The 23,229-nt window shown below is 39.6% G+C and overlaps 1 protein-coding gene across 1 annotated transcript in view; it reads left to right on the top strand.

Annotated features, from left to right (window-relative positions):
- Window positions 1–579: 579 nt before the first annotated feature.
- The window catches only part of bin3 (bridging integrator 3), a 33,177-nt gene continuing 10,527 nt past the window's right edge, over window positions 580–23,229 (top strand). The window contains exons 1-5 of the mRNA XM_004072478.5: window positions 580–713; window positions 12,375–12,417; window positions 17,623–17,663; window positions 19,452–19,513; window positions 21,713–21,849. Of these exons, the coding sequence (XP_004072526.1) occupies window positions 706–713; window positions 12,375–12,417; window positions 17,623–17,663; window positions 19,452–19,513; window positions 21,713–21,849 (291 nt within the window). The 5' untranslated portion in view covers window positions 580–705. The remainder of the gene's footprint in view (window positions 714–12,374; window positions 12,418–17,622; window positions 17,664–19,451; window positions 19,514–21,712; window positions 21,850–23,229) is intronic.

Genomic DNA, 23,229 nt, shown 5'->3' with positions numbered 1-23,229 from the left:
AATTTCCCAAAGTGCTACCTACCCTCTGCAGGTGGTCCTTATTTCTTTATTATGCATGAAAAAAGTCACTTTGGGTCAAATAGGACAAACATAACAACAATGCAAAACAGAAAACGATGGAACATACATTGGGATAACTGTTTAGTTGGCTTTTTTTTTCTTGTTAAGAAAAACAGTGGGTTTTGTTCAAATGTTTGGGATGTCTTTAGTTTATCTCATGTTTTTATTACCTTATAATAAGGTCCTTTTGCAACAAGAAATAGTTGTACAATATCCTTGTGGTTGGGGGGATGAGGTGCTCCCCTGTTTACATGACACTTCTGTTTGTTGTAATGCAATTGTTTTGTTATTTCTATGTAAGTACTTGAATAAAAAACATCACCTGACTTCAGTTTACTAAAAAGTCCTGACAAAAACGCGCACTAAAGTTCACGCGCGCACACGTAGATATTCAGAAATAAAAAATAATAAATATATACGTTGTCTCAGATATTATATATGTACATTATTTTTTTGTCATATATGATTTTGACTCCTATATGTGAAAACCTGATGTTAAAAGAAATCTTTTATTAGAGGAAACGTGAACGTCTGCGCTTTGGTTCACTTCCTGTTTGAAGCTCGAACGTCGAGTAGTACGAAAGGTATGTTTGCTGGGAAATAAAGAATACTGCTGGGCATAGAAGAATAAAAAGAACTCCCAAGATGAGCTGGTACGTATATAGAAGAATAGCTAATGTTTTGTTATATTTTGTAATATATTGTGGGTTATAATATCTGTGTTGAAGGACTTGCTTTTTTTCGTTTGGATCCGGCTAGTTCCTGGAAGTGCTACATAAACAGTACTTCAGACATGGAGTTAGCTTTAGCTTGTTACACTTGAGCTGTCAATCCGAAACTTTTCTTTAGTAATACTTTCGTAGATATTTGACTTGTGTACTTTGTAAAGAAAAAAGAAAAAGAAGAGCAGTTCCAACAGCTACACGATTGCCTCAAAAAAAGAAAGAAAAGAAGAAAAAGTCGTGTAGCTTCTTGCTAGACTTGTCAGGTGACGTTAGTACAACCTGTCAGTCACGTCCTTCAAAAATAGCTCTTCAAAAATGTTCCAAATGTTAATTGTTTCTCTATATGTTCGTATAATAAAGACGCAACGCTGTGCTTTAAGCCAAAAACATAGATTGTTGCTAAATCACAGGCTAGTAAACCTTTAAGGATGTGGTGTCACTGTCATGGCTACCACCTGAATCTTAACCTCTTGAATTTATTTGAGACTTAAGTTCCCTTAGTTTTTAACTATGGAAACCTACATTTAGCATTTAGTTATAAAAATAAGGATGAACTAAGTTTTACTTTGGTTTCCTTCGTTTATGTTATCTAAGTGATAATACACAAAACATTGAAAAGTATTAGATTTTTGCCACATTACGGTGTCTGGAAGTAAACAAGTAGTCTTTAATTCTATATCACTTTTTACATAGTAAAATAACAATAAATGGATATGTGAAGCATAACATTGGAACATGAAACCAAATGAAAGTTTTTACAATTGTTAAAGTTAAAGATCCAGTCCAATGAAAATCGTGTTCTTGGTGTGTTTTTTTTCATGTTCTTGTGGCATTTTTCTCATGATGGAGGACATGCAGACCGTCATCCTCACATACCCTGGAAGAAATTATGGAAAATATGAATGATAGCACAAAAACCTTTTTCCACTCATAGTTGGTGGTTGGGTGAAGTCATTTATTGTAAAAAATTTAAAAAATATATGTTTACCCTTTTTAAATCATTATGACAACAGAAACTTCCCAAATATTCTGTTCAAAAGTCTACATACCCTAATGATTTTGTTCTGAAAACATGCAGACAGATTGATACAAAAGAGTTTGAATGACAGCTAAGTTTGCCTGTAATCAATGTGTGTCCACAAAAGGTCTTGGAGTTTCTGAGCTCCCAACAAACCCTTGCATCCTTCATCCAGTGCTGCACTGACATTTCTGGATCCTTAGTCATGGGGAAAGCTGCAGAATGTGGCTTAAAAAGGGTAAACAGAATTATTTTTTACAGTAAATAGCTTCAACCAAACACTTACTATGAGTGGAAAAAGGGTTTTGTGTTATCATTCATATTCTTTGAAAAATGACGAAGAAATCATAGTTTCTTCCAGTGTATGTAAATCTATGAGCACAACTTTAAAGAAAATTAGATTTAAAATTGTAATTCTGAGTATTTCTTTATTTAAATCATTGGGAATCAGAAGCAGAAGAAAAAATGTAGTTTGAAAAAGCTTGTAGCAGTGTCGTAGGATCTACAATGGCAATCCACTAGCTCCCTGCTCCTCTCTATTTTGATGCATTCACTTGTAGACGACAAGATCCACATACTACTTTGTTTTCTTGGCCGAGCTGAGATCTGACTCCAAACTGTACGGCTGGATATCGTATTTTCACAACCATAGGGCGCACTGGATCATAGGGCGCAGTTTCAGTTATGGGTGATTTTTCTGTAGGAGCACCAGGTTTTAAGGCGCGGGCACGTTAACACATATCGGTAAAACACGCATGCAAGTGTGTGTTTTTAAAAAAGGCAGCTGGAGCAAAACTGAGTTGGTTGAGATTTATTTTTTTTTTTCAGTCAGCAATAATCCAAAATCCATCAAAGTCTTCATCTTCTGTATCTTAAATGAACAGCGGGGTTAAATTTCTGTCCAACACAGCAGGTTCCCTTTCGTTATTGTCAGAGTCCGTCTCGTTGCCGTGCGGCTTTAGTCGAATGGTGACTGTAGAGACGCTTCTCCCAGTTTTTCTCTGATCGTTCATCCATCGCTCGAGTCGGTCTTCTAACTCGGGCCACCTCGCCGTGTTTCCACAGAAACTCAGCTGCGTCTTCTTGACTTGTCGGAGTTCGTTTTCTAGCTTCCTCCACTTGCGAACTATATATTCATTAATTTTGAATTCTCTCGCAACTGCTCGATTCCCATGTGCCTAAGGTTGCAGTTTATACTGTGCTTCATAAGTGTGTCTCTTTGCAGGTGGCATTTTCAGGGTTTCCAAAACGATGTTCTGCATAATGCACATACCTGCACTTTAGTACTATTTGGGGGGGGGGGTCTTCTTCTTTCATGTCCTCACTTCCCTCCTTGCCGTTGTCATGCGTCATCTCCTATGTCCTCTTCACCGAAGGCACGCAACAACACATTAGGCGCACCACACCGTAGGGCACTCCGTACATTTTGGAGAAAATGTAAAACTTTTAGGTGCGCCTTATGGTCCTGAAAATACGGTAGTTCCAAAATTGCTTTCCTTTTTTGTTGCACCTGTAATGTTAGGATGGGGGTCCAAGGAGCTGTAAGCTAGCGGGGGAGAGTGTTAAAAAAGGGGTGATGGGAAATGGGGGAAGGCTTACTCCGTGGCAGCGGTCTTGCCCACAATTCAGAGGCAAATTTCTGATGAATTACGGCCAATCTGCAAAAACTACATCCTAGAAAACAACACAGGTTCTTTGATTTTGGTTAAAAACGGCATAACCATAATTAATACCACTGGGAATGCTTTTACAATAAGGCAGAAGATGATTGAAATGCTACTTTTAAAGAATACGTAAGAGCTAGGTTAGATAGTCCCAACGGCACACAATTTCTCCGGCAAAGTTATGAACAGTATTCCCCCCATATTCGCAGGGGTTGGGGACCAGAGACACCCGCGAATACGCAAAGCAGTCAAAGAATGTTCGTCACCGGTGCTTACTCATCAAATACTCTTCTTAAAAATGTTCTGATGCTTTGTAAAACATTTTTAAACAGCATTCGAACATTGATCAGCAATAAGTATACTTATTTTTTTAATTCAGAGCAATTGAATGTACCATAGAGTACTTTATGACTCTCATAAGGAATTTCACTTTGTCTCTCTGTCCCTTAAAACCAGGAGTTTGTGCTTCCTCCTTCATCAGTGAAGTGCTAGAGGGCCTCTTCTAGAATTTCGATAAAGTTTTGGGCATTTGTGTAACGTAAACCCGGACCGATTCCTCTATACAGTCAATAACACAGGCTTGGGAGAATAGTTCAAGCCATTGAGAGAGAAGCATTCGATCAATTGAATCTGCGAACAGTAATTTGACATTTGTTGACCTTTATTCTTCTTTTTATAGTTTTTCACTCCTGGTTCATCCGCGTTGAGCCAGAGAGACACCGGAAAATCTTTGATGTTTTTTTGACGCTTTAAAAAGAAAAGCAAAATAAGAAGGAACAGGCCTTCACAGACAGCATGGATGAAGTCTGCTGCCTTTGGCTACCCATAATCTGTCAATGCCTTAGACGTTCAACGTCAGACCCACATGCTTTTACTCAGCTATCTGATTGGTCAGTTAATAACTTTAATTACTCGCGATAAAGAAAAAAATCTTTAAAATAACAATGGATTAGAAAAAACATGTTAGTAAGAAGGTATCAGAGCAAAAATGGTCATTCTAATAAATAAAATGAAAGAGTAATAGCTTTTTATTTCTCAACAGAAGTCTATAGGATTTTGGCTTCTTGAAACCAGCGCCTACTTCCTATTGAGGGGTTGAGGGGTTGAGCTGTCCATTGTTTTTACAGTCAATTAGGGGGTTTCATTCATATTAAATACCTTCTCCGGATAATAATTATTCTCCAAGATCATAATCTTCAGCATTTAAGGTCGTTTTTCCTGTCGCTTCTGAGTCAGCCGATGCCATATTCCGCGCAGGGGCACAAACGATACAGGAACCGGTGGAACTGAAATATTCCTAAGCAGCTGGCAAGGAAGCCGACAGGCCGGTGTGCTCTTCATCTCGGCTCCCCTCCTCAGACATTCCCACAGCACCTTTTTCGGACGTAAAAGTCTCATAAAAGCGTCTTGAGTTGTCTGTGCTTTTGTGATGAACCGGAAGAGTCACGTAATTGAAAATAAATATGCAAATACGTGAAACCGCGAATATTGAACCGTGAACAAGCGGGGTAACACTGTAAATGGATACTTTGCAGCAGTCTAAGCAGAGATGCCCAGACTTCCCTCACCCCAGCCACTTCCTCCACCTCCTCTGGGGGAACCCCGAGGCGTTCCCAGGCCAGCCGAGAGACGTAGTCTCTTCAGCGTGTCCTGGATCTTCCCCGGGGCCTCCGCCCAGTGGGACATGCCCTGAACACCTCTCCAGGGAGGCATCCAGGAGGCATCCGGACTAGATGCCCGAGCCACCTCAACTGGCTCCTTTCGATGTGGAGGAGAAGCGATTCTACTCCAAGCTCTCCGCGGGTGGCCGAGCTTCTCACCCTATCTCTAAGGGAGCGCCCCGCCACCCTCAGGAGGAAGCTCATTTCAGCCGCTTGTATTCGGGACCTCGTTCTTTCGGTCATGACCCATAGCTCATGACCATAGGTGAGTATTGGAACGAAGATCGATCGGTAAATTGAGAGCTTTGCTTTTCGGCTCAGCTCTCTCTTCACCACAACGGACCGATACAGCGACCGCATAACTACGGACGCCGCTCCGATCCGCCTGTGAATCTCACGCTCCGGTCTTCCCTCACTCGTGAACAAGACCCCCAGATATTTAAACTCCTCCACCTGGGGTAAGGATACTCCACCCACCGAGAGATGGCAAGCTACCTTTCTCCGGTCAAGAACCATGGCCTCGGATTTAGCGGTGCTGACCCTCATCCTAGCTGCTTCACACTCGGCCGCAAACCGCCCCAGTGCACGCTGGAGGTCCTGGCTCGATGAAGCCAACAGGACAACATCATCTGCAAAAAGCAGAGAGGAAATCCTGTGGTCCCCAAACCAGATCCCCTGCTGCACCTAGAAATTCTGTCCATAAAAACTATGAACAGAACCGGTGATAAAGGGCAGCCCTGCCGGAGTCCAACGTGGACCAGGAACAGGTCTGACTTACTGCCGGCTATGCAAACCAAGCTCTTACTCTGGTCATACAGAGACCGGACAGCCCTTAGTAAGGCTCCCCGGACCCCATACTCCCAGAGCACCCCCCACAGGATACCACGGGGGACGCGGTCGAACGCCTTCTCGAAATCCACAAAACACATATGGACTGGATGAGCGAACTCCCACAATCCCTCCAGCACCCTAGATAGGGTGTAGAGCTGGTCCACTGTTCCCGACCAGGACAGAAACCGCACTGTTGTTCCTGAATCTGAGGTTCGACTATCGGACGGACTCTCCTCTCCAGTACTCTGGCATAGACTTTCCCAGGGAGGCTGAGGAGTGTAATTCCCCTGTAGTTGGAACACACCCTCCAGTCCCCCTTCTTAAAGAGGGGAACCACCACCCCTGTCTGCCAGTCCAGGTGTACAGTTCTGATGCTGCAGAGACGTGTCAGCCAAGACACTCCCACAGCATCCAGAGACTTGAGGTACTCAGGGCAGACCTCATCCACTCCCGGGGCCCTGCCACCGAGGAGCTCGTTGACTACCTTGGTGACTTCAGCCCGGGTAATAGACAGGCTCACCCCAAAGTCCTCATTCTCTGCTTCTTCAAAAGAAAGCGCGTCAGTGGGATTGAGGAGATCCTCAAAGTATTCCTTCCACCGCCCGACAATGTCCCCAGTCGAGGTCAACAGCCCCCCACCTGCACTTAAAACTGTGCCTGTGGAGAACTGCTTTCCCCTCCTGAGGCGCCGGACGGTTTGCCAGAATTTCTTCGAGGCCAACCGATAGTCCTTCTCCATGGCCTCTCCGAACTCCTCCCAGACCCGAGTTTTTGCCTCCGCAACGGTCCGGGCCGCAGCTCGCTTAGACTGCCGATACCTGTCAGCCGCCTCTGGAGTCCCACAAGCCAGCCAGACCTGGTAGGACTCTTTCTTCAGCTTGACGGCATCCCTTACTTCCGGTGTCCACCACCGGGTTCGGGGGTTACCGCCGCGACAGGCACCAGAGACCTTGCGACCACAGCTCCGAGCAGCAGCAGAGACAATGGAAGTGGAAAACATGGTCCACTCGGACTCAATGTCCCCAACCTCCCTCGGTACCTGTTGGAAGTTCTCCCGGATGTGGGAGTTAAAGACTTCCCTAACGTAGGGCTCAGCCAGACGTTCCCAGCAGACCCTCATAGGACGTTTGGGTCTTGCAAGTCTTTCCGGCCTCCTTCCCCGCCAGCGAATCCAACTCACCACCAGGTAGTGATTGGTGGAGAGTTCCGCCCCTCTCTTCACCCGAGTGTCCAAGACACAAGGCCGAACGTCGCCTGAAACAACTACAAAGTCGATCATCGACCTCCTGCCTAGGGTGTCCTGATGCCAGGTGTATTGATGGACACCCTTGTGCTCGAACATGGTGTTCGTTATGGACAAACTGTGTGACGAGCACAGAAGTCCAAAAACAAAACACCACTCGGGTTCAGGGGGGGCACTCCTACCAATCACGCCCCTCCAGGTGGCACTGTCATTGCCCACGTGGGCATTGAAGTCCCCCAAAAGGACAATGGAGTCCCCCGTTGGGGCACTTTCCAGTCCCCTTCGAGAGACACCAAGAAGGCCTGGTACTCCAAGCTGCTGTTCGGCCCGTAAGCCGAAACCACAGATAAAGACCTGTCTCCCACCCGAAGGCGGAGGGACATGACCCTCTCGTCCACCAGGGTGAACTCCAACACTTGGCGGCTAAGCTGGGGGCTCACGAGTAAGCCCACACCAGCCCGCCGCCTCTCACCTCCAAGAGTGGTAGAGAGTCCAACCCTTCTCTAAGGACTGAGTTTCAGAGCCCAGGCTATGTGTGGAGGTGAGCCCGACTATATCTAGACGGTATCTCTCATCCTCTCGCACCAGCTCAGGCTCCTTCCCTCCCAGAGAGGTGACATTCCATTTGCCATAGGCCAAGTTCCCTGACCTGGGTTTGGGCCACTGAGGCACCCGCCCTCGACCGCCACCCAAACCACAATGCACCGGCCCCTTTTGAGGTCTCCTACGGGTGGTGGGCCCATGGGAGATGGGTCCCACGTCGCTCCTTCGGGCTGTGCCCGACCGGGGCCCGTGGGAAAAGCCCCGGTCACCAGGCGCTCCCCTGCGACCCCCGACCCTGGGCCTGGCTCCAGAGTGGGGCCCCGGTGACGCCTATCCGGGCGACGTAATCGGGTCCTTGTTTTTACTCGTCATCAGGGGGTTCTGAACCGCTCTTTGTCTGGCTCATCTAAGTTTTGTTTCTGATCAAATAAGGCAGCGTTTTTTTGCTCCTTTGCTTCTATCACTTGTACTTTTCAAAAATGTGGAAAATTAGAGGTTAAGTTGTAATTCATTTAACTGGAGTTGAACTCGTGAAATATAATAGTGGTATTGCCACACATGCACATGCTTTAGAGTGACATGCTGGTAACCAGGTCCTAATAATCCTTGTGAATTGCTCAGAAGCAAATTTCCTTTTTTACAGCTGAATGACTTATGTTTCCTGCCAGAAGGAAATTGCAGAGGAGAGGGGTAAAAAACCAAAATGAGATGTACTAGAAAGTGTATGCACACAGAACTATTTCACCTTATCTTTAAAATTACAATGTAGTAACTTATTTCATTTAATAGTAGTCTTGTACTATATCAAGTATTTTTTAAAAATCGCCCACTTCTTGTTAAACTGTGTTTGTGGCTTCAGGACCTGCACAATCCTGAAGGGAAAAAAAGTTCATAGTGCAAGTAGAAGCCTTGTGTTGTTTTTTCTTTCTCAACATTTAAAATGGTGCTCTAAAGTGCATTTTGGAAAGTGTTTTGAACTCGCTTCACAGTCTGCCTTCTGACACCATGAGGAGAAGGTTAATGTTAGTCAAATGAAGGCATCATGAATGACTCGGTCCTCACATTCTTCCTTTGCTCCAGACTTATCCTTAAACTGTCTCAAGATTTTTGGCTTTTCTTTGGGTCTTAAGCATCATTGGGTTCTTTGCCTGCTAGTTAGGGTGTCTTCTATTTAAAATCTTTCAGTCTTTCAATCTTTAAAATCATTCAGTTTATCTTTAACTGAACCCACCTTAGATTAATTTGTCATACTGCTGCACAGACAAATTAAACTAAAGTATAACTTTTTTTTACTCACTTGATTTGGGGTGTAATATTAACAAATATGCAGCATTTTTGCTCTCTGTTGTAGCATCTGAATAGGATAAAGTATGAAATTGATTTGAACTACATTAGCAATGTTTGGTGTTCTATTTCTGCAAAAGCTTAATAAGTCGCTTGTTCAAATCATTTCTTGAAGGAAAGTGAAAGGAAACAAGCTTTTCTATCTACCTCATGTTTGTATATTAACTTCCTTTGTAATGGACAACTCATTCTTAATGTCAAGACTATGAGTCTGATGGCGTCATTCACTTCAGCCAAACAGTCAATAGCTGGCAAGCAAAATCTCATCCATGATGCTCTGCCAAACACAAGGTCAGGAGTGGAGTGCTCTACAATTGAAAAGAGTCCTTTATGGGCTCTGCTGACTGATGCATTCCAGCAGGGCCTTCAAACTCCGTTCTATGACGTGAGAGCTTTGACTTTGGGGTCATCATCAAAACAATCCCATTTCCCAGCATCTTCAACTAGGCTTCTGTGCTCCATGGAATATTCAAGGTCAAATGATGCACTATCTCTCTAATGATGAACACATTTGCAGTTTTAGCTTAAGCCATAGGTTCTTCCAGCTGCTGAATAATTTGATCCCGGATGAAGAAGACAGTTACTCCTTGTTCTGGCTTGCGTGCTTTCATGATGATGGTGACGCATGGCGTATTCTACCAATATCATGCCGATCAGATATGATACCTCTTTAAATGCAAGTTAACCAGTTTAGTTGAATCAGTAGTTTTCTTTATGCCTAGACCTAAAAAAAAAATTCAAGATGGGGGATTTTAACCAATAACATCCGGTACCATCAGGAACTGGTGGTTCTCTAGTAATTCAAGCTCTGTTTATACTTACACCCATGCTTGTCATCACTAGGCCTAAATAAGGTTTCCAGAAATGTTGGTCAGCAGTTGGTTCTCATTTGTGTGTATGTTCATCTGTCTTAAGATGGGTCTTTGTGATGCGTGTAGTTCTTGGTTCACATGTTTGGCTTCACCAGTGTTTCTAAATGTGAAAGACTGCAGACATATTTCAATGTGAGGGGGCATTGGAAAAGATTCTCACAGTGGCTATCATTCTGTCTTTCCGTTGAGCAGTGTCCCCATCCTACCCCAAGGCTTAATTTCCTTGTCCAACAGATGAGTCCTTTTAAAAAGCACAAATGTTTTACTTTATTTGTAATAAACAGTGTACCCGTTATCACATTTTAAGGCAAACGGATTCATTTGCAGGTTCTGTCTAACTTTTTATTCAATTTAGTTTCTTTTTTAGAGTTTTCTTTAGTCAAGACCGATGTAGTTTATAATTGTTCCAGTGCTCTTCTCTGGAAAGGTTTTTGTTTATGTTACATCAGTGGTGTGTTCATATGCACGATAATATTAACCCCAAAAAAGACCTTGCACTGAATAAAAAACAGCCATGTTGCCAACATAAAAATTCAAGATCCACTTGAGGTCAAATTTGGCATAAAGAATACTCAAGTTATGCTTTCTGGTGGAAAAACTAGACTAAATAGACTAAATGCGTAGATTTACAAGTTTAACTTTACCCAAAAGACTGAGAATTTATACTCTATACTCAACAATTAATGAAAAGCTTGACTTTTAATTTGAACTCAGACCTGAACTTACTTCTTGTTCAGGCATAACCTTTCACCTTATATTCCCCAAAATTACTCCCCACATCTGACACTATTGAGCTCTTATCTGTAAGGCCACCTTTCTAACTTTTCAGTTGAGCTTCACAAAACAATTGGATCAGTAATATTTACGGCGTATTCTTGAAAATATTCAAAAATTGTGCAGTGTGTCAACAAAACAAAGCAACTACAGGCGATTTACAAGCTCCACCAACAAGATTGAATGATAGTCTTTTTCATCATTACACAGTCCTGCAATGTGCGTTGGCAAATCGAAGCTGAAGCAAAGTTGGAGAAGAAGAAAAAACAATAGAACAAATGTTTCTTTTTCCTTTGTAAGAGCAGAACTTCCTTGTTTATGCTTTTTTTATGCTGAAGCTTGAAGTTGAATATTATTTGTGTCAAGGTGGAGGGCTTGTTCCTGTCACATTCCTACACCTTCTGACTTGTAGGTTTCTGTTCAATTATGCAGCTGTTGAATTGAGTCCAAACATTAGACTCTTGCAGAAGTACGTTATTGTGATGTAATTGTACATCTGTCAGTTAACAACTGGGAGGTGAGTCACGTCAAATGTTGCAGTAACATCCCCCCCCCCATGTTTTTTCACCTGAACTCTGACACATTGAGTGAAACTACTTTCATCAACAAAAATGTGCTAAAAACAAGTGAAATCTGGTTGGAAATGGTCACATATAAAGATGTCCAAATGGATAATAGACCTCCTCCTTCATCAGTCTCTGTGCCAAATTAAAATAAATTAGTCTGCACCCTGTGAAAGATTTTTGAAAATCTTTACGCTGTTTTTACTTTTGACAGATTAAGATTTTTGCTTAGGTGTCATGATCTTCACGCAGAACACTTTTTCTTTTCTAGCTGCAGAACAAAACCTCACATTGCACCCATCACAATAATTTACACACCTTTCTTTTGATGCAGCTGCTGCCCCTCCCTGGTTGTCAACAGCGAATATCCATAATTTAATAAAGATTGCCACATACAGTGTAAAATCTGTGAAGACGTAGCCCTTATCACACTGATAAAACTTTGCTTTTTGTCTCTGCCCAGCAGGAGCTTAAGAAAAACACAATTTGAAAGTCAACATAAAAGATTATTTTGCTGCAAGAAATGTCCTGCTTTATGGTTATGAGAATGAATTTCTGTTTTATTTTGATGAGTAAAAAATGAATTCCCTCTGCTAACTGTAGTGTAGGATCCCTGACGATGAAGACTATTTTAAAACTAAAACCAACTTTTTTGCCTCACTAAGTGCTGATTGTAAACATGGTAAATGCCTTTTTAACTTAAGTTCCTAACATTCTTAAAAGGTACTAGTATAAATCATCAGTTATTTATCATCAACTGGGGTTATGAAGCAACACTACAAAGGACAAAACGATTTATGTTGTTGAGTGGCATATGATTGCAATGAATGACAGATGTGATCAGTCTTGACATGCAGTAAATGTACATGGCACTGACTCCATACCTGAGAGGAATAGACATTAACAACCTCCTACGGTCTGTCAGTGATCTGTAAGACATGCTAGCACACTCTAGGTCTGTACTGACCTCTGGACTGGCAGCATGTGGTTGAGAAGCTCAAGTATTTAATAATCTCACCTTTTCAGATAGTCACTTTCCACTTGTCATCTCTCATTGCTTTCTTTTTTTTTTTCAGGTTCAAGATTGGACAACCAAAAAAGCAGATTGTCTCTAAAACTGTAAGTCACAAAATCAAACATTGACTCTGTTCACACATCAGAAAAGTGTATTTATTATTCAAATTAGTTTCCAAAAATAGGTAAAAAGGTAAACTGGACTTAAGAGTTGGGAATCTTTTGGCACCTTAAGATTCAATTCCATTACAATTCAGGAGGCATTGATTCGATTATGAAACTAATATCAATGCTTCCTGAATTATTACATTTAAAAAAAAATATCTTAACCTTTTGACACTGGAGCTTTCGCTGGTGACAGAAAATAGCACACTCTGTTGAACTACCAAAACTCTTTGACTGTTCGCGCTATTGACATTCCAACAGATTCTGAAAGCTATAACAGCAACTTTGCGATGATATGCAACACTTTACTGTATTCTCTACCGTTCTTGCGGTGCGTCCAGTTTTTCCACACTGATGTAAAGGATCAGCAGAAATGTGATGAAGAGTTGATGGAGGAAATATAGATTGTTTTTAGTTGTGTTTCTAGCTGGGTTTTATTGAAATTTTTACAGTTAAAAAGTTATTAGTGTTGTGAAAAAGTATGTTGAGGCATTCAACCAGGAGGAGGAGAGCTTCCTGGCAGAAATTTTGGAGGAGAAAGTAGAGTTAGAAAAACAGGAGGGCGTATTAAAGTAAAATATTTTTGAACAAAAAGATGCCTGTGATTAGATTCACCAGATTAATGTTGGTGCAATTTTAACTATTAGTGTCAAGTTTAGTGTCATCTAGAAAACATAAAAGAATACAAAAAACACAATTTCTTGAGTGATTTTGGAAAGTTATTCTGAAAAAAGGAACAAAAGATTTTATTCATTAAACATATATTGAGAGATTATGTGATGAATAAAGAAAAGGTCCAGCCAGACTGTTATTATTATTGGGATAAAGGGTTAACCACAAGACACTACTAGACCAATATTACATACTTATCTCCGCCAGAGTGCATTTGTAAGTACGGTAAAGACCAGATCAATATACATGTTTAACTTTTATTAACAAACAAAAAATTTTGACATTAAAAATGTTTTGTTTGATACCAAAAAATGTTCTCACAGCAATCAGCAATAGACAAGTGTTCAAGGATAAATCTTATCTGAACTCAACAACCTTAAACAACATGCAGTGTTGCTTTTTATCAGAAGATTTGCTTTAACAGGATGCTCTTTGACTCAAATTCAACAAAATAAAGAGTGCCGAGCTAGCTGCCGAACATAATATTTTAACATTGTGGAAATGTGCAAAATTATTTTGCATGTTTGTTGGGTTCCCTAAAAACGTAATTTTGATACAAAGCGATTTATCCACGGCATGACTTTTGTCCAAAGGCCTTTGAGCGTAGACACTAAAAAAGCCAAAATGCTTCCAAATATTAGCTTTAATTGAAGCTGGGGCCGGTCGAATCACGCAGTCTGCAAGGTTAGCCATGTTTTTGTGCTCTTCAAAAATGCCAGAGTAAAAAACATTCTGCATGTTTTAAGTTCCACTAAATACTTCTACGTTAAATCACATTCCTTTTTTGATCGTCAGTATAAAACTCATAAAATGATTGAGTGTTTTATGGCTCGTGCAACTAATAATTGATTTTCCCCACCACTCCTAGTAGACTTGGATGTGTTCAATAATAAAAGATAAACCAAGTCCATTTCCCGCTTCTTTTACCTTCACCTTTGATATGATCAACCTGCAGAAATGACAACCTACATACTTTGGAAAAGATGCTCTTCAGATGGTACAAGAACTGCTAGGAAACTAGCAGATTACAAAAACCACCTCAGATTTGCCTGAAAAACTGTTGAAAAAACGAAAAGCTGAGATAGTTATACAGAGAGCCTAACCCTAGCAACTAAAAGAAAAAGAGGCAAACCATTTTCAGTAACAAGAGTTCCAGTTGACAGCTTTTTTTACCTACTACTTCAATGGAATCTACCCAGAGAAATGAGAATCTAGAATTTTGGAACAACAAAGGTTTACTTTCTTGCAGGGAATTATTTGTACATTTAAACCCCATGAGAGAAATTTGTACCTTTGAGTAGCAGGACAAATGCTGTCATTGGTGTGCTACAGCTGGAAGACTTTTGGACACCAATTTGTCTAAACTATTTCAGAGGGCAGAGGTGATTACCTTGAAGTGACAGTGAGTGGGTGATCCCCTTGCTGGCAAAACCACTTCCACATTAATGGGTTTGTGGCCCAGTATTTCCTCTGAGACTGGGTTTGTAGCTTCCTGCAAAAACCATGGAGTGGGTTACAAGCAGACCAGTTTGCTGGTCTTCTTAGAGCATTGTGTCAACTGTCTCCTTCATTGTTTTTGACACTGTGCTTAAATACAAAAACCCACACAACCACAAGTCAAACTTATGAAGGCTATGCAATTTGACCTGCTTGAGTTTATTGAAATGGACTCCGTCTTATGCCTCACTGAGAAAGAATGGGTCTGCTCATATCAGCCATTTCTTCTGGAAAATATTGAGCCCTCCAATCACTTCATGTGTGATTGGACAAAAGTGTTTTTACATAAGTCTCAATTACTATCTAACAGGTTGGACTTAGTAACACACAGGCTTATCACTTTTATCTGAACTGTTCATCATAACCGGTCAGGCATGCTTGGTAGCATTGGACTATTTTTGTTTTCAAAAAGAATTTGAAAGATTGTGCAACTAGGGAAAAATTGTTGTCTTTAGTTACATTAAATGAATAGTTTCTGTCTGTGCTAGATGCACAAAATTGGACTGAATTATGCCTAATATAAGTTACACTTTCTATCTTTATTATAATAGAAAAATATATTCATATTTGAGTTAACAACTCTTTAAATTATACGACCTTATTTGTGTACATTCATGTTACTTTTTTTGTTTTTATCTATTTTCTCTTATGTCTACTATTCTTCTTTTACTGCTGTGGTAACAAACAAATGTCCCATGTGTGGGATCAATAAAGCATTTCTGATATTTGTATAAATATATTTTTAGATTATAGGCTGGGTCACAACAGCCCACAGAGTTGTAGATGCAAGATTGCATTCTCTGTTTGTATGCACACTGAATTTGTATTTTATAACTGTTGCACCGAATCCTGGTGAAACTTAGACCTAAATTTGCTCACCGTTGATATTTATACACTCAAGTGAAAGCCACAAGCTCAAAATATTTGAATGAGTTGATCCAAGTTTAGTTTTTGGTCCCTCTCGAAATTGTTCGACTATACCCACATTTTCTCATACTCAAAATCTGAATTCAGAATCTTCGAAGAAACATAACAGGTGTTTGATACTAATAATGGAGGTTTTTTACCACATATTTTGTGAACCTTTTTCACATTTCTTCAACTTGTCAACTTTTACAACATTTCATCTGGGTTGAAATTGCACCAGGTGATTTGTGGTCTGCATTAATGTTCTCTGTTTGAAAAAAAAAAGTAACTTGTCTACTTTTGTCAATTAACCCCTTAATAAATTTTTTTTTCTCATATGTATACCTAATCAGATCAGGGTCAGTTAACTGTGAAATTATGAGTTTATATTTGCAGTTTAGGCCAAATGTGAAAGGCCATCTAGACATGGAAAGGTGAGCTTCTGCTTTGACTGTAACTGAGAAACTGCTGTGTAGAGGAAAGCTCCTCCTTTTTTAGCGAATAGTAAGAACTGTAAACGTTAACAGTCAGTGTTCCAAATCATGATGGAATAAGTTGCTATTTTTTCCAAAAATAATCTCTTTGACAACTTGTTGCCAGATCCCAATCTGGCCACACCTTGAGTTTCATATTATTATTGCTTGGTGTATCAGGACTGCTCTGTGTCATTTTACCTGACCTACAACTTTAAACTGCCAACAACTATTTACAGTGGCTTTGTTACACCATGTCATGTTAAAAATGTCCGTCCTTCATTTATTGCTATGTTTGCTTTATGTGCACACTGAAGTATAAATAATATGCTGCCTGTTAGTGTGTGTGTTTTATCATGGTGTGAATGGAGAGCTGAATGGACTTGAAGTGATATAAAAGTGTTTTTGAGGTGAAGCTGGAAGTCTAAGGTGTGATGTTGTCAGTGGTTATGCCCCTGATAGAAGACAGAGACATTTTAGAGGGAAATGGATAAGGTGATTCAGGGTATCCCTACAGGGGAGAAAATGATGATGAGGACTGACTTCAACAGACAGGTCGGTGACGGAAGCAGAGGTGATGAGGAAAGAATGGATATGTTTGGTGTTAAGTACAGGAATGCAGAAGGACAGATGGTGGTGGACATTGCTTAAGGGAGGAAAATGGCATTGGTGAAGACATTTTTCTAGAAAAGAGAAGAGCATAGACTGATATAGGAGTGGAGGGAGGAGAACACAAAATAATTTCATCTTTCAGCTTTCTGGGGAGGAGTTAAAACGGACTTGGAGAGATCAGGAAGTTCTTCCAGATGACTGGACAAATAAAGGCAAAGTGATCAGGGGAGACTGGGAGGAAGATGGTTGGTGTATCATCTGGAGTGAGGAAATCAGTTAAGGAGACTTGGCCTAGAGATTGGCTAAGAAAAAGGGGGACCCTGAAAGGACAGAAGATGGGTATAGGAAGATGCAGCACAAAGTGAAGGTGGAGATGGCAAAGACCAAACAAAGGGCGCATGAAGACTTGTATGACAGGTTGGGCACAAAGAAGGCAGAAGTGGAGCTCTAAACAGGCTAAAGTTAGTAGATGACATTGCGATATGCAGTAAGAGCAGGGAGATAATGGAGGAACTTCTAGATTGGTGGCCTTTTAGTCGGGAAAAGCGAGGAATGAAGATCTGAAAGTCCCTCTCGTGTGTAGACGATAGGGACTCAGGTGAAAGGGTGGGGTTAGAAGGAGCAGAGGTGAAGAAGCTGAGGGAGTTTAAAGGTATTACCCTGGGCTCACACTGGATCCAGTCCAGCTCCGGTGCAACCACCAGAGTGGTCTAGCTATATGTAGGTATATCCTATATTCCTCCCCACCTTCACCAAATAGCAGACTAATTTACCCCAAATTTGTAAATTTGACAACTTGAAGCTCACTCGTTTCTTTATTGTAAAGAGTCAGACACACAACATGCAGACTCCAGCCAAGTACGTTATCCAATGCAGTATGTAATGGAAAAGCACCTGGGGTAACTTTCATATGAGTCACTGATTTCAGATGTTCCAAAAATAATATGAAACCATTTATGTCTGTTCTTCTTTTCCTGTTCTTTAGGTTGAAAGAGATTTTGAACGAGAGTATGATAAGCTACAAAAGTAAGTTTGCTTGCCTACTCAAGTCTTCTATCAAAGTCCAATGAAAATTTGGTTGCTTGTATTTCCACTATTAATTAGATGTTACATGTTACATAGCACACATCTCAACTATCTGTATAATTGTGTGTCTTACTATATACAAAATGAAACCAAGGTTTCCTAACTGCGTATTTCAAGTATTTAGTCCTTTTTTGCAGAATTAAGGTGAGTGAGGCTTTAAGCTCTTACACTCCTAAAGCCTCAGGTTAAAGAAACTCCCTAAGGGCCCAGCAAAATGAGTGGGAACACACATTTCATCTTCAGTTTTGTTCAGTGGGGAGGGCCCTTTATCACAAAGGTGTGGCGCAGATAGACCTTATACATGAGTCAGAGAACCAGGCATGTACAGACATTTACATTCTCCACCCTAGAAATCCAGAAAAAAACTCCATGGAGTATCTGTTGCCTAAAAGCACCCCCCCCCCCCCCCCCCCCAAAAAAAAATACAATTATAGTGTGAATAGTTTCAAAAGACAAACTTGAGCTCTAACTTTTCTCTATTATTGCCCAAAATGGTGCATTTATTAAAAACAGTATTTAAGGGTTTCTGAGTTTCTTTTGTTTAACGTCTTCCTTTTTTATGCAATTAATTTAATGAAGGAATTAAGATGCATTAAATACACATATGCATACCTGTGTTAAAAATTGTAGTTAAGTTTTAGCTGTAATGTATTACAACAACCTTTTTTCCATTTATGATGTGGACAGGCTGTTTAGCCTGCCTTTCACCTGAATAGATGTTCCCTTTTTTACCAGGCAATATTAAAATAATAGTAAAAACCTTATAGTTTAATATTGCTTTTTCATCACTTTTAATTTAATATTTCTTAATGATAAAATTTGCTTACCTCTCATACGTTAAGCAGACACAAGTGTGTGTGTGTGAGTTTGTTTGTCAGCATGTGTTTGTGTATATAATAGTCCCTCCAGTATATTGCGGACAGTTTTTATTATTGTCAGGTCACAAAAAGCCTGAAGTTGTGACTTTTTTTTTTCTTTTTTCACTTTAGTGTAAGAAAGATTCTAAAGTTTGAACATAATAGTGGCTTTCTTAGTCAGTTTTACACAAAAATGAGCAACACAATATTCATGTTGAAAGGTTAAATGTGGATCTGGAACATGTGGAACTTTAAAATGACCAAAACTAATTTCCCTAATCTTTTCATATCTACATACAACTTGACTAAAAGTTGTTTAGTGTTTTGTAAAATGTATGTTATCTTTTCCTTTTTTTTACATTTAATCTTGACTTTGACTTGATGGGAGAAATGATAAAAATGAATCCCCACATTTTATGTTTCTCATCATACTACTAGGAGAAGTAATATAATTTGTCTCTTGGGAGATCCTAAAACCCTTTCTCTCCTAATTGGTATAATGAATGGCATGTGTTTGAAGCCTGGAAAGTCTGGTAATTGCCTTCTTTTTCTCCCATCAGTGGAGAATGCACAGAAAAAAGTGATTGAAGGCATTATTGCTTTTGCAGAATTATAGTTGATGGTTTAAAAAAAAGAGCTTCCTATATTGTTACTTGGCTAACGCATATCATTCAACACTATTATAATAATTCTTTGTAGATTCAATTTTCTTTTTAGTTTTTTTATTTGTTTTTATGTTGCATCAATAAGTTGGATAGCAGTGTGTTTAATGCTGATGAAGTTTGAGATCATATTTTTCCAAACTTCTTTAGGTTCTTTCCTTTTTTACAAGACAAAAAATTTACAGAACATTGTTCTGCTTGATCCACAGGCTGGAGGACCAGACAAAAAAGCTCCACAAAGACATGAAGAAAAGCACAGAAGCCGATTTAGGTGTGTTATCTTTGCAACTTTGGCAATAAAATTGAATCCTAAGTTCATCTTGACATTTTTTTTAACATGCTCTTTGTTGCTTGACTGTTCAATAAATTTTGGTTGGTTTTATTTGTTTTGAAGGGAATAACTCATTAGATATGAATGGATGGAAGAAATAATTATGCAACCTTGCCTTTATCTTTATAATTACTTCTAATATATTACTCCTTCGGGGTCCGACTTGTTAGCTGACATTTATATGTGTCTTTTTTGTTACATAAACCATATTTACTCTACATTTACCTCCTTATGAACTTTTTTGCCTTTGAGTAGATAACAAGTAGCTATATAGGTGGTAAGTACTCAGTTGTGGGGGTGGAGGAATGGGGATGGTCGGAGTAGCAAAAGGTTTCTTCATTTCCTCTACTTTGTGCAGTGGAATATGGATGTCTGCATCATCAAAGTGTCAGCCGTCAGGGTCTCATTATTGTTAATTGGTTCAGTCTGTTGTACATGTCCCATCTGCACCAACTGTTGTCAAGCCAGAAAGATTTGAACTTAACACTGGAAGTTGTCTCTGTACTTCATAGATTGTTCTCCACGTAACTGTATGTTTTTTAGGTTAGATGAGTGAAATTTAAAGTTCTATATTTAACCTAGTAAGAATTACCTGATAGCACCAGACTGTAGTCATGGTCTGCTAAAAACATCAAAATTAGTTTTGAGGAGATTATGATTACAATTTGGCCTATGTTAGAAAGAGCAGCTCCTGCTCTTCGGCTTCTTTCCCAACATCCCTGCTCTTGAAGGAACACCTAATCTGTATCATCAACAATGACCTTTTCACCAGGGGTCATTGCTAATTATCTAGACTAGCTGGAAAAGAAGTATGACAGTGACATCTAAGACATCCAAGTGTCTATCCCTGCTTTAAGGGACCTTTATTATACTTTATCTTAATGAATATCTTTTTTAAATCCATATACTCATATAAACAGAGTCTAAAAGTCTAATACTGGATTACAGTGGATGTATTTCACATTATTCAGACAAATATTGCTTTGGAGGTTTTTGCTAATTCATAAAGGACATCTTGGTGAACCAATTTTTTTATGAAATGGGATTTTCCACATAGCTGCCTCTTTGAATATTTTGACTGAGTGTGCTGAAAAAAAGGATTCTTCACGTTTCAGATCTATATTCATAATTAACAGCGACAGCATTGTCTTGTCTATAATGAATATGAAAATCTTGGGTTAAACTCTAAAATTAAACACAAATAACTGTACAGAGACGGTTCACATCAACAGAGGTTAGGCACAGGCTTTTTTTGTACTTCCACAAAGGCAATGTTTCCTAGGTAGAGCAATCTGTCTATCATGAATGAGCATTGAGACCACAAGTAGTTGTGTTCTGGTTTGTAATCTCACTGAGTGGGGCAACAGCTGCCAGCTGCAGTCTTTGATTGTCGTGGGATGAGTAACTGACTGGAGTAACAGCTAAATGACAGAGAACGCTTTAGTGGCTTCTCTACAGACACGGGAAGACACCAGGACAGATCTAGATGGTAAGAACTGGCAGGTGGTTTCTGGGAAGAAAAAAACTCCTTTTACAGGGCACCACAGCTATTCATCTGCCTTCATCTAAGCCCATCCTCTCTTACACCAACCAAGATGTGAATAAATGTTAAAGGTAGAAGGATGGTGAGGATGGAGAAAGGGTCTCCACCACTTTTCTAAAAAAGACCATAGCAGGTTATTAATGACGGAGCTTTAGATGAATTGACCAGAGAATTTGGCTTAATAGGTTACCAGATCATAGTCATGTTAAAACTGTGGATTAGGTGTAATGACACCTTAAGAAAGTAAGATGAGCTGAAGAACATCAAGGGGGATCCTCCTTACTGAAATATATCCACTTTTATATCTTTTTTTAAATTATACTCACTGGCTTCATAAAAACTGATTTCTGGGACATTTGAGTTTCAGTGCAAATATTTTTTTACGTACTGGTGAGTAGTCAGATAGTTGACAGTACTGCTTTTTATTTATTTACATGAGCCGTCACTCTGTTGCTGCTTTTACCACAAGCTTGTTTTGGATACATGAGTGCTTTAGATATTTGCACAGATAATTTACCTTCTTTTGTCACATTTTCACATTTTTTTTTAGATTTATATTGACATTATTATCTGCTTTGCAAATATCTTTCTATCAGCCATGTCCAAAGCTGCTGTGAAGATCTCTGTGGATCTGCTGAGTAACCCGCTGTGTGAACAGGACCAGGCATTCCTGGAGGCCATGAGTGCTTTGGATACAGCCATGAAAAGAATGGATTCCTTTAACCAGGAGAAGGTCAGACTAAGTCCAAAATTTGATATTGTTCTTGTTTATCTCATAGTAGAATTTATTTTCCTCTTTATATTTACTTCTAGCTTTGTTAAAGGAAAAATGTGCATGGCCACATGGCAAAAAAAGCAGGATTTTCAAAGAATATACCAATATTTACTAAAACGTCTAAAAAGAACTACGTAAAACCATCAAATATTAATTTTATTGAAAAATACTTGGAATGGAAATTGTTACCTTTGAAAATATGATGTGCAATATTTGAAGGTAACAAAGAATAACACACTATAAATAAAATAGTAAAGCCAACAACTGCTTTGTTGACACAAAACGCTGACATTTCCAGAATGCCGGTTTTGCATGACCCCTTTTATCAGCAATGGCGTCAACTTGCTGATGTGTTCAACCTTATAGTGGCTATGTCTTTCATGATTTTCCCTTATTTCAACTCCAGTGAACTGAGCCATCATAGCAACAGAATAAACCGAAAGAAATGTGTGTATTTTTCCAGGTTGACTGCTCAGTGAGTTGTTAAAATAGCAGTTCATATCAAATAAATGACAAGCAGAGATCCATTAGTTCAACTGTGATGGAACATGAGTTTAATAATTGGCACAGCCCTAATGTTGGATGTTGTGTGTCATTTGACATTTAAAGGAAAGAACCCAGGAATGCTCTGTTGAAATTGCGTGTTTTGTATTTGTATTTCTATTGATGCCAATGGTCTAAAATCTGTCCTTATGCCTTTCCTTCTGCTGTTTCTGAAAAGCATCTGTTGTATGATCCTTTATAAGCTCAAGCTACTGGTTATCAGCTGTGAAAACTGAAGCATTTGTGACTCACTGGTTTTCAAAATAACTACAACCAAGTGTCCTTTCCACTACAGGAAAATTTGCCATAGTGCAAAATTCAGCAGAGCAGCACTTGCCTGGTGGACAAGTGTACTTTATGGCTTGATTGGCTGCTGGCCTTTTTCATTCATTCTCGCATTGCTAGCTTACTCCACAGAGCATGGCTAGAAATGCAATGTTTCAACATGTGAAAACTCTTTGTGTAATCGTTTTTTTATTTAACAATTTAAAGTGTTTATACAGATTTTTTGTAAAGATATGAAAATAGTGTCCATTTTTTGTTTCAGCTGATGCTGTTGTTGCTATCAAATGTCCATCTTGATGGGGAAAAAAAACTCCAGGTTTTAAGAGAAAATCCAAATGTAAAAAGCCAAATGTTTACATTTTAACAAAAAGGAAAGTAAATCAAGAGTTGGAAAAGTGACCCCTATCCAATCTGTGGAAGAAGTCACATTAAAGTATGTCTTCTTCATTGTGGAAAGGGACTGTAATCAATTTGACTTTGTGAAAACTTTAAAGAAATATTGCAAATCTT

The sequence above is a fragment of the Oryzias latipes genome, chromosome 9, assembly GCF_053564925.1.
Source record: "Oryzias latipes strain Hd-rR chromosome 9, Olatipes_Hd-rR_3.1".
NCBI lineage: Eukaryota > Metazoa > Chordata > Actinopteri > Beloniformes > Adrianichthyidae > Oryzias > Oryzias latipes.
The sequence above is the reverse complement of the archived record's forward strand: the minus strand, read 5'-3'. Positions and strand labels throughout refer to the sequence as shown.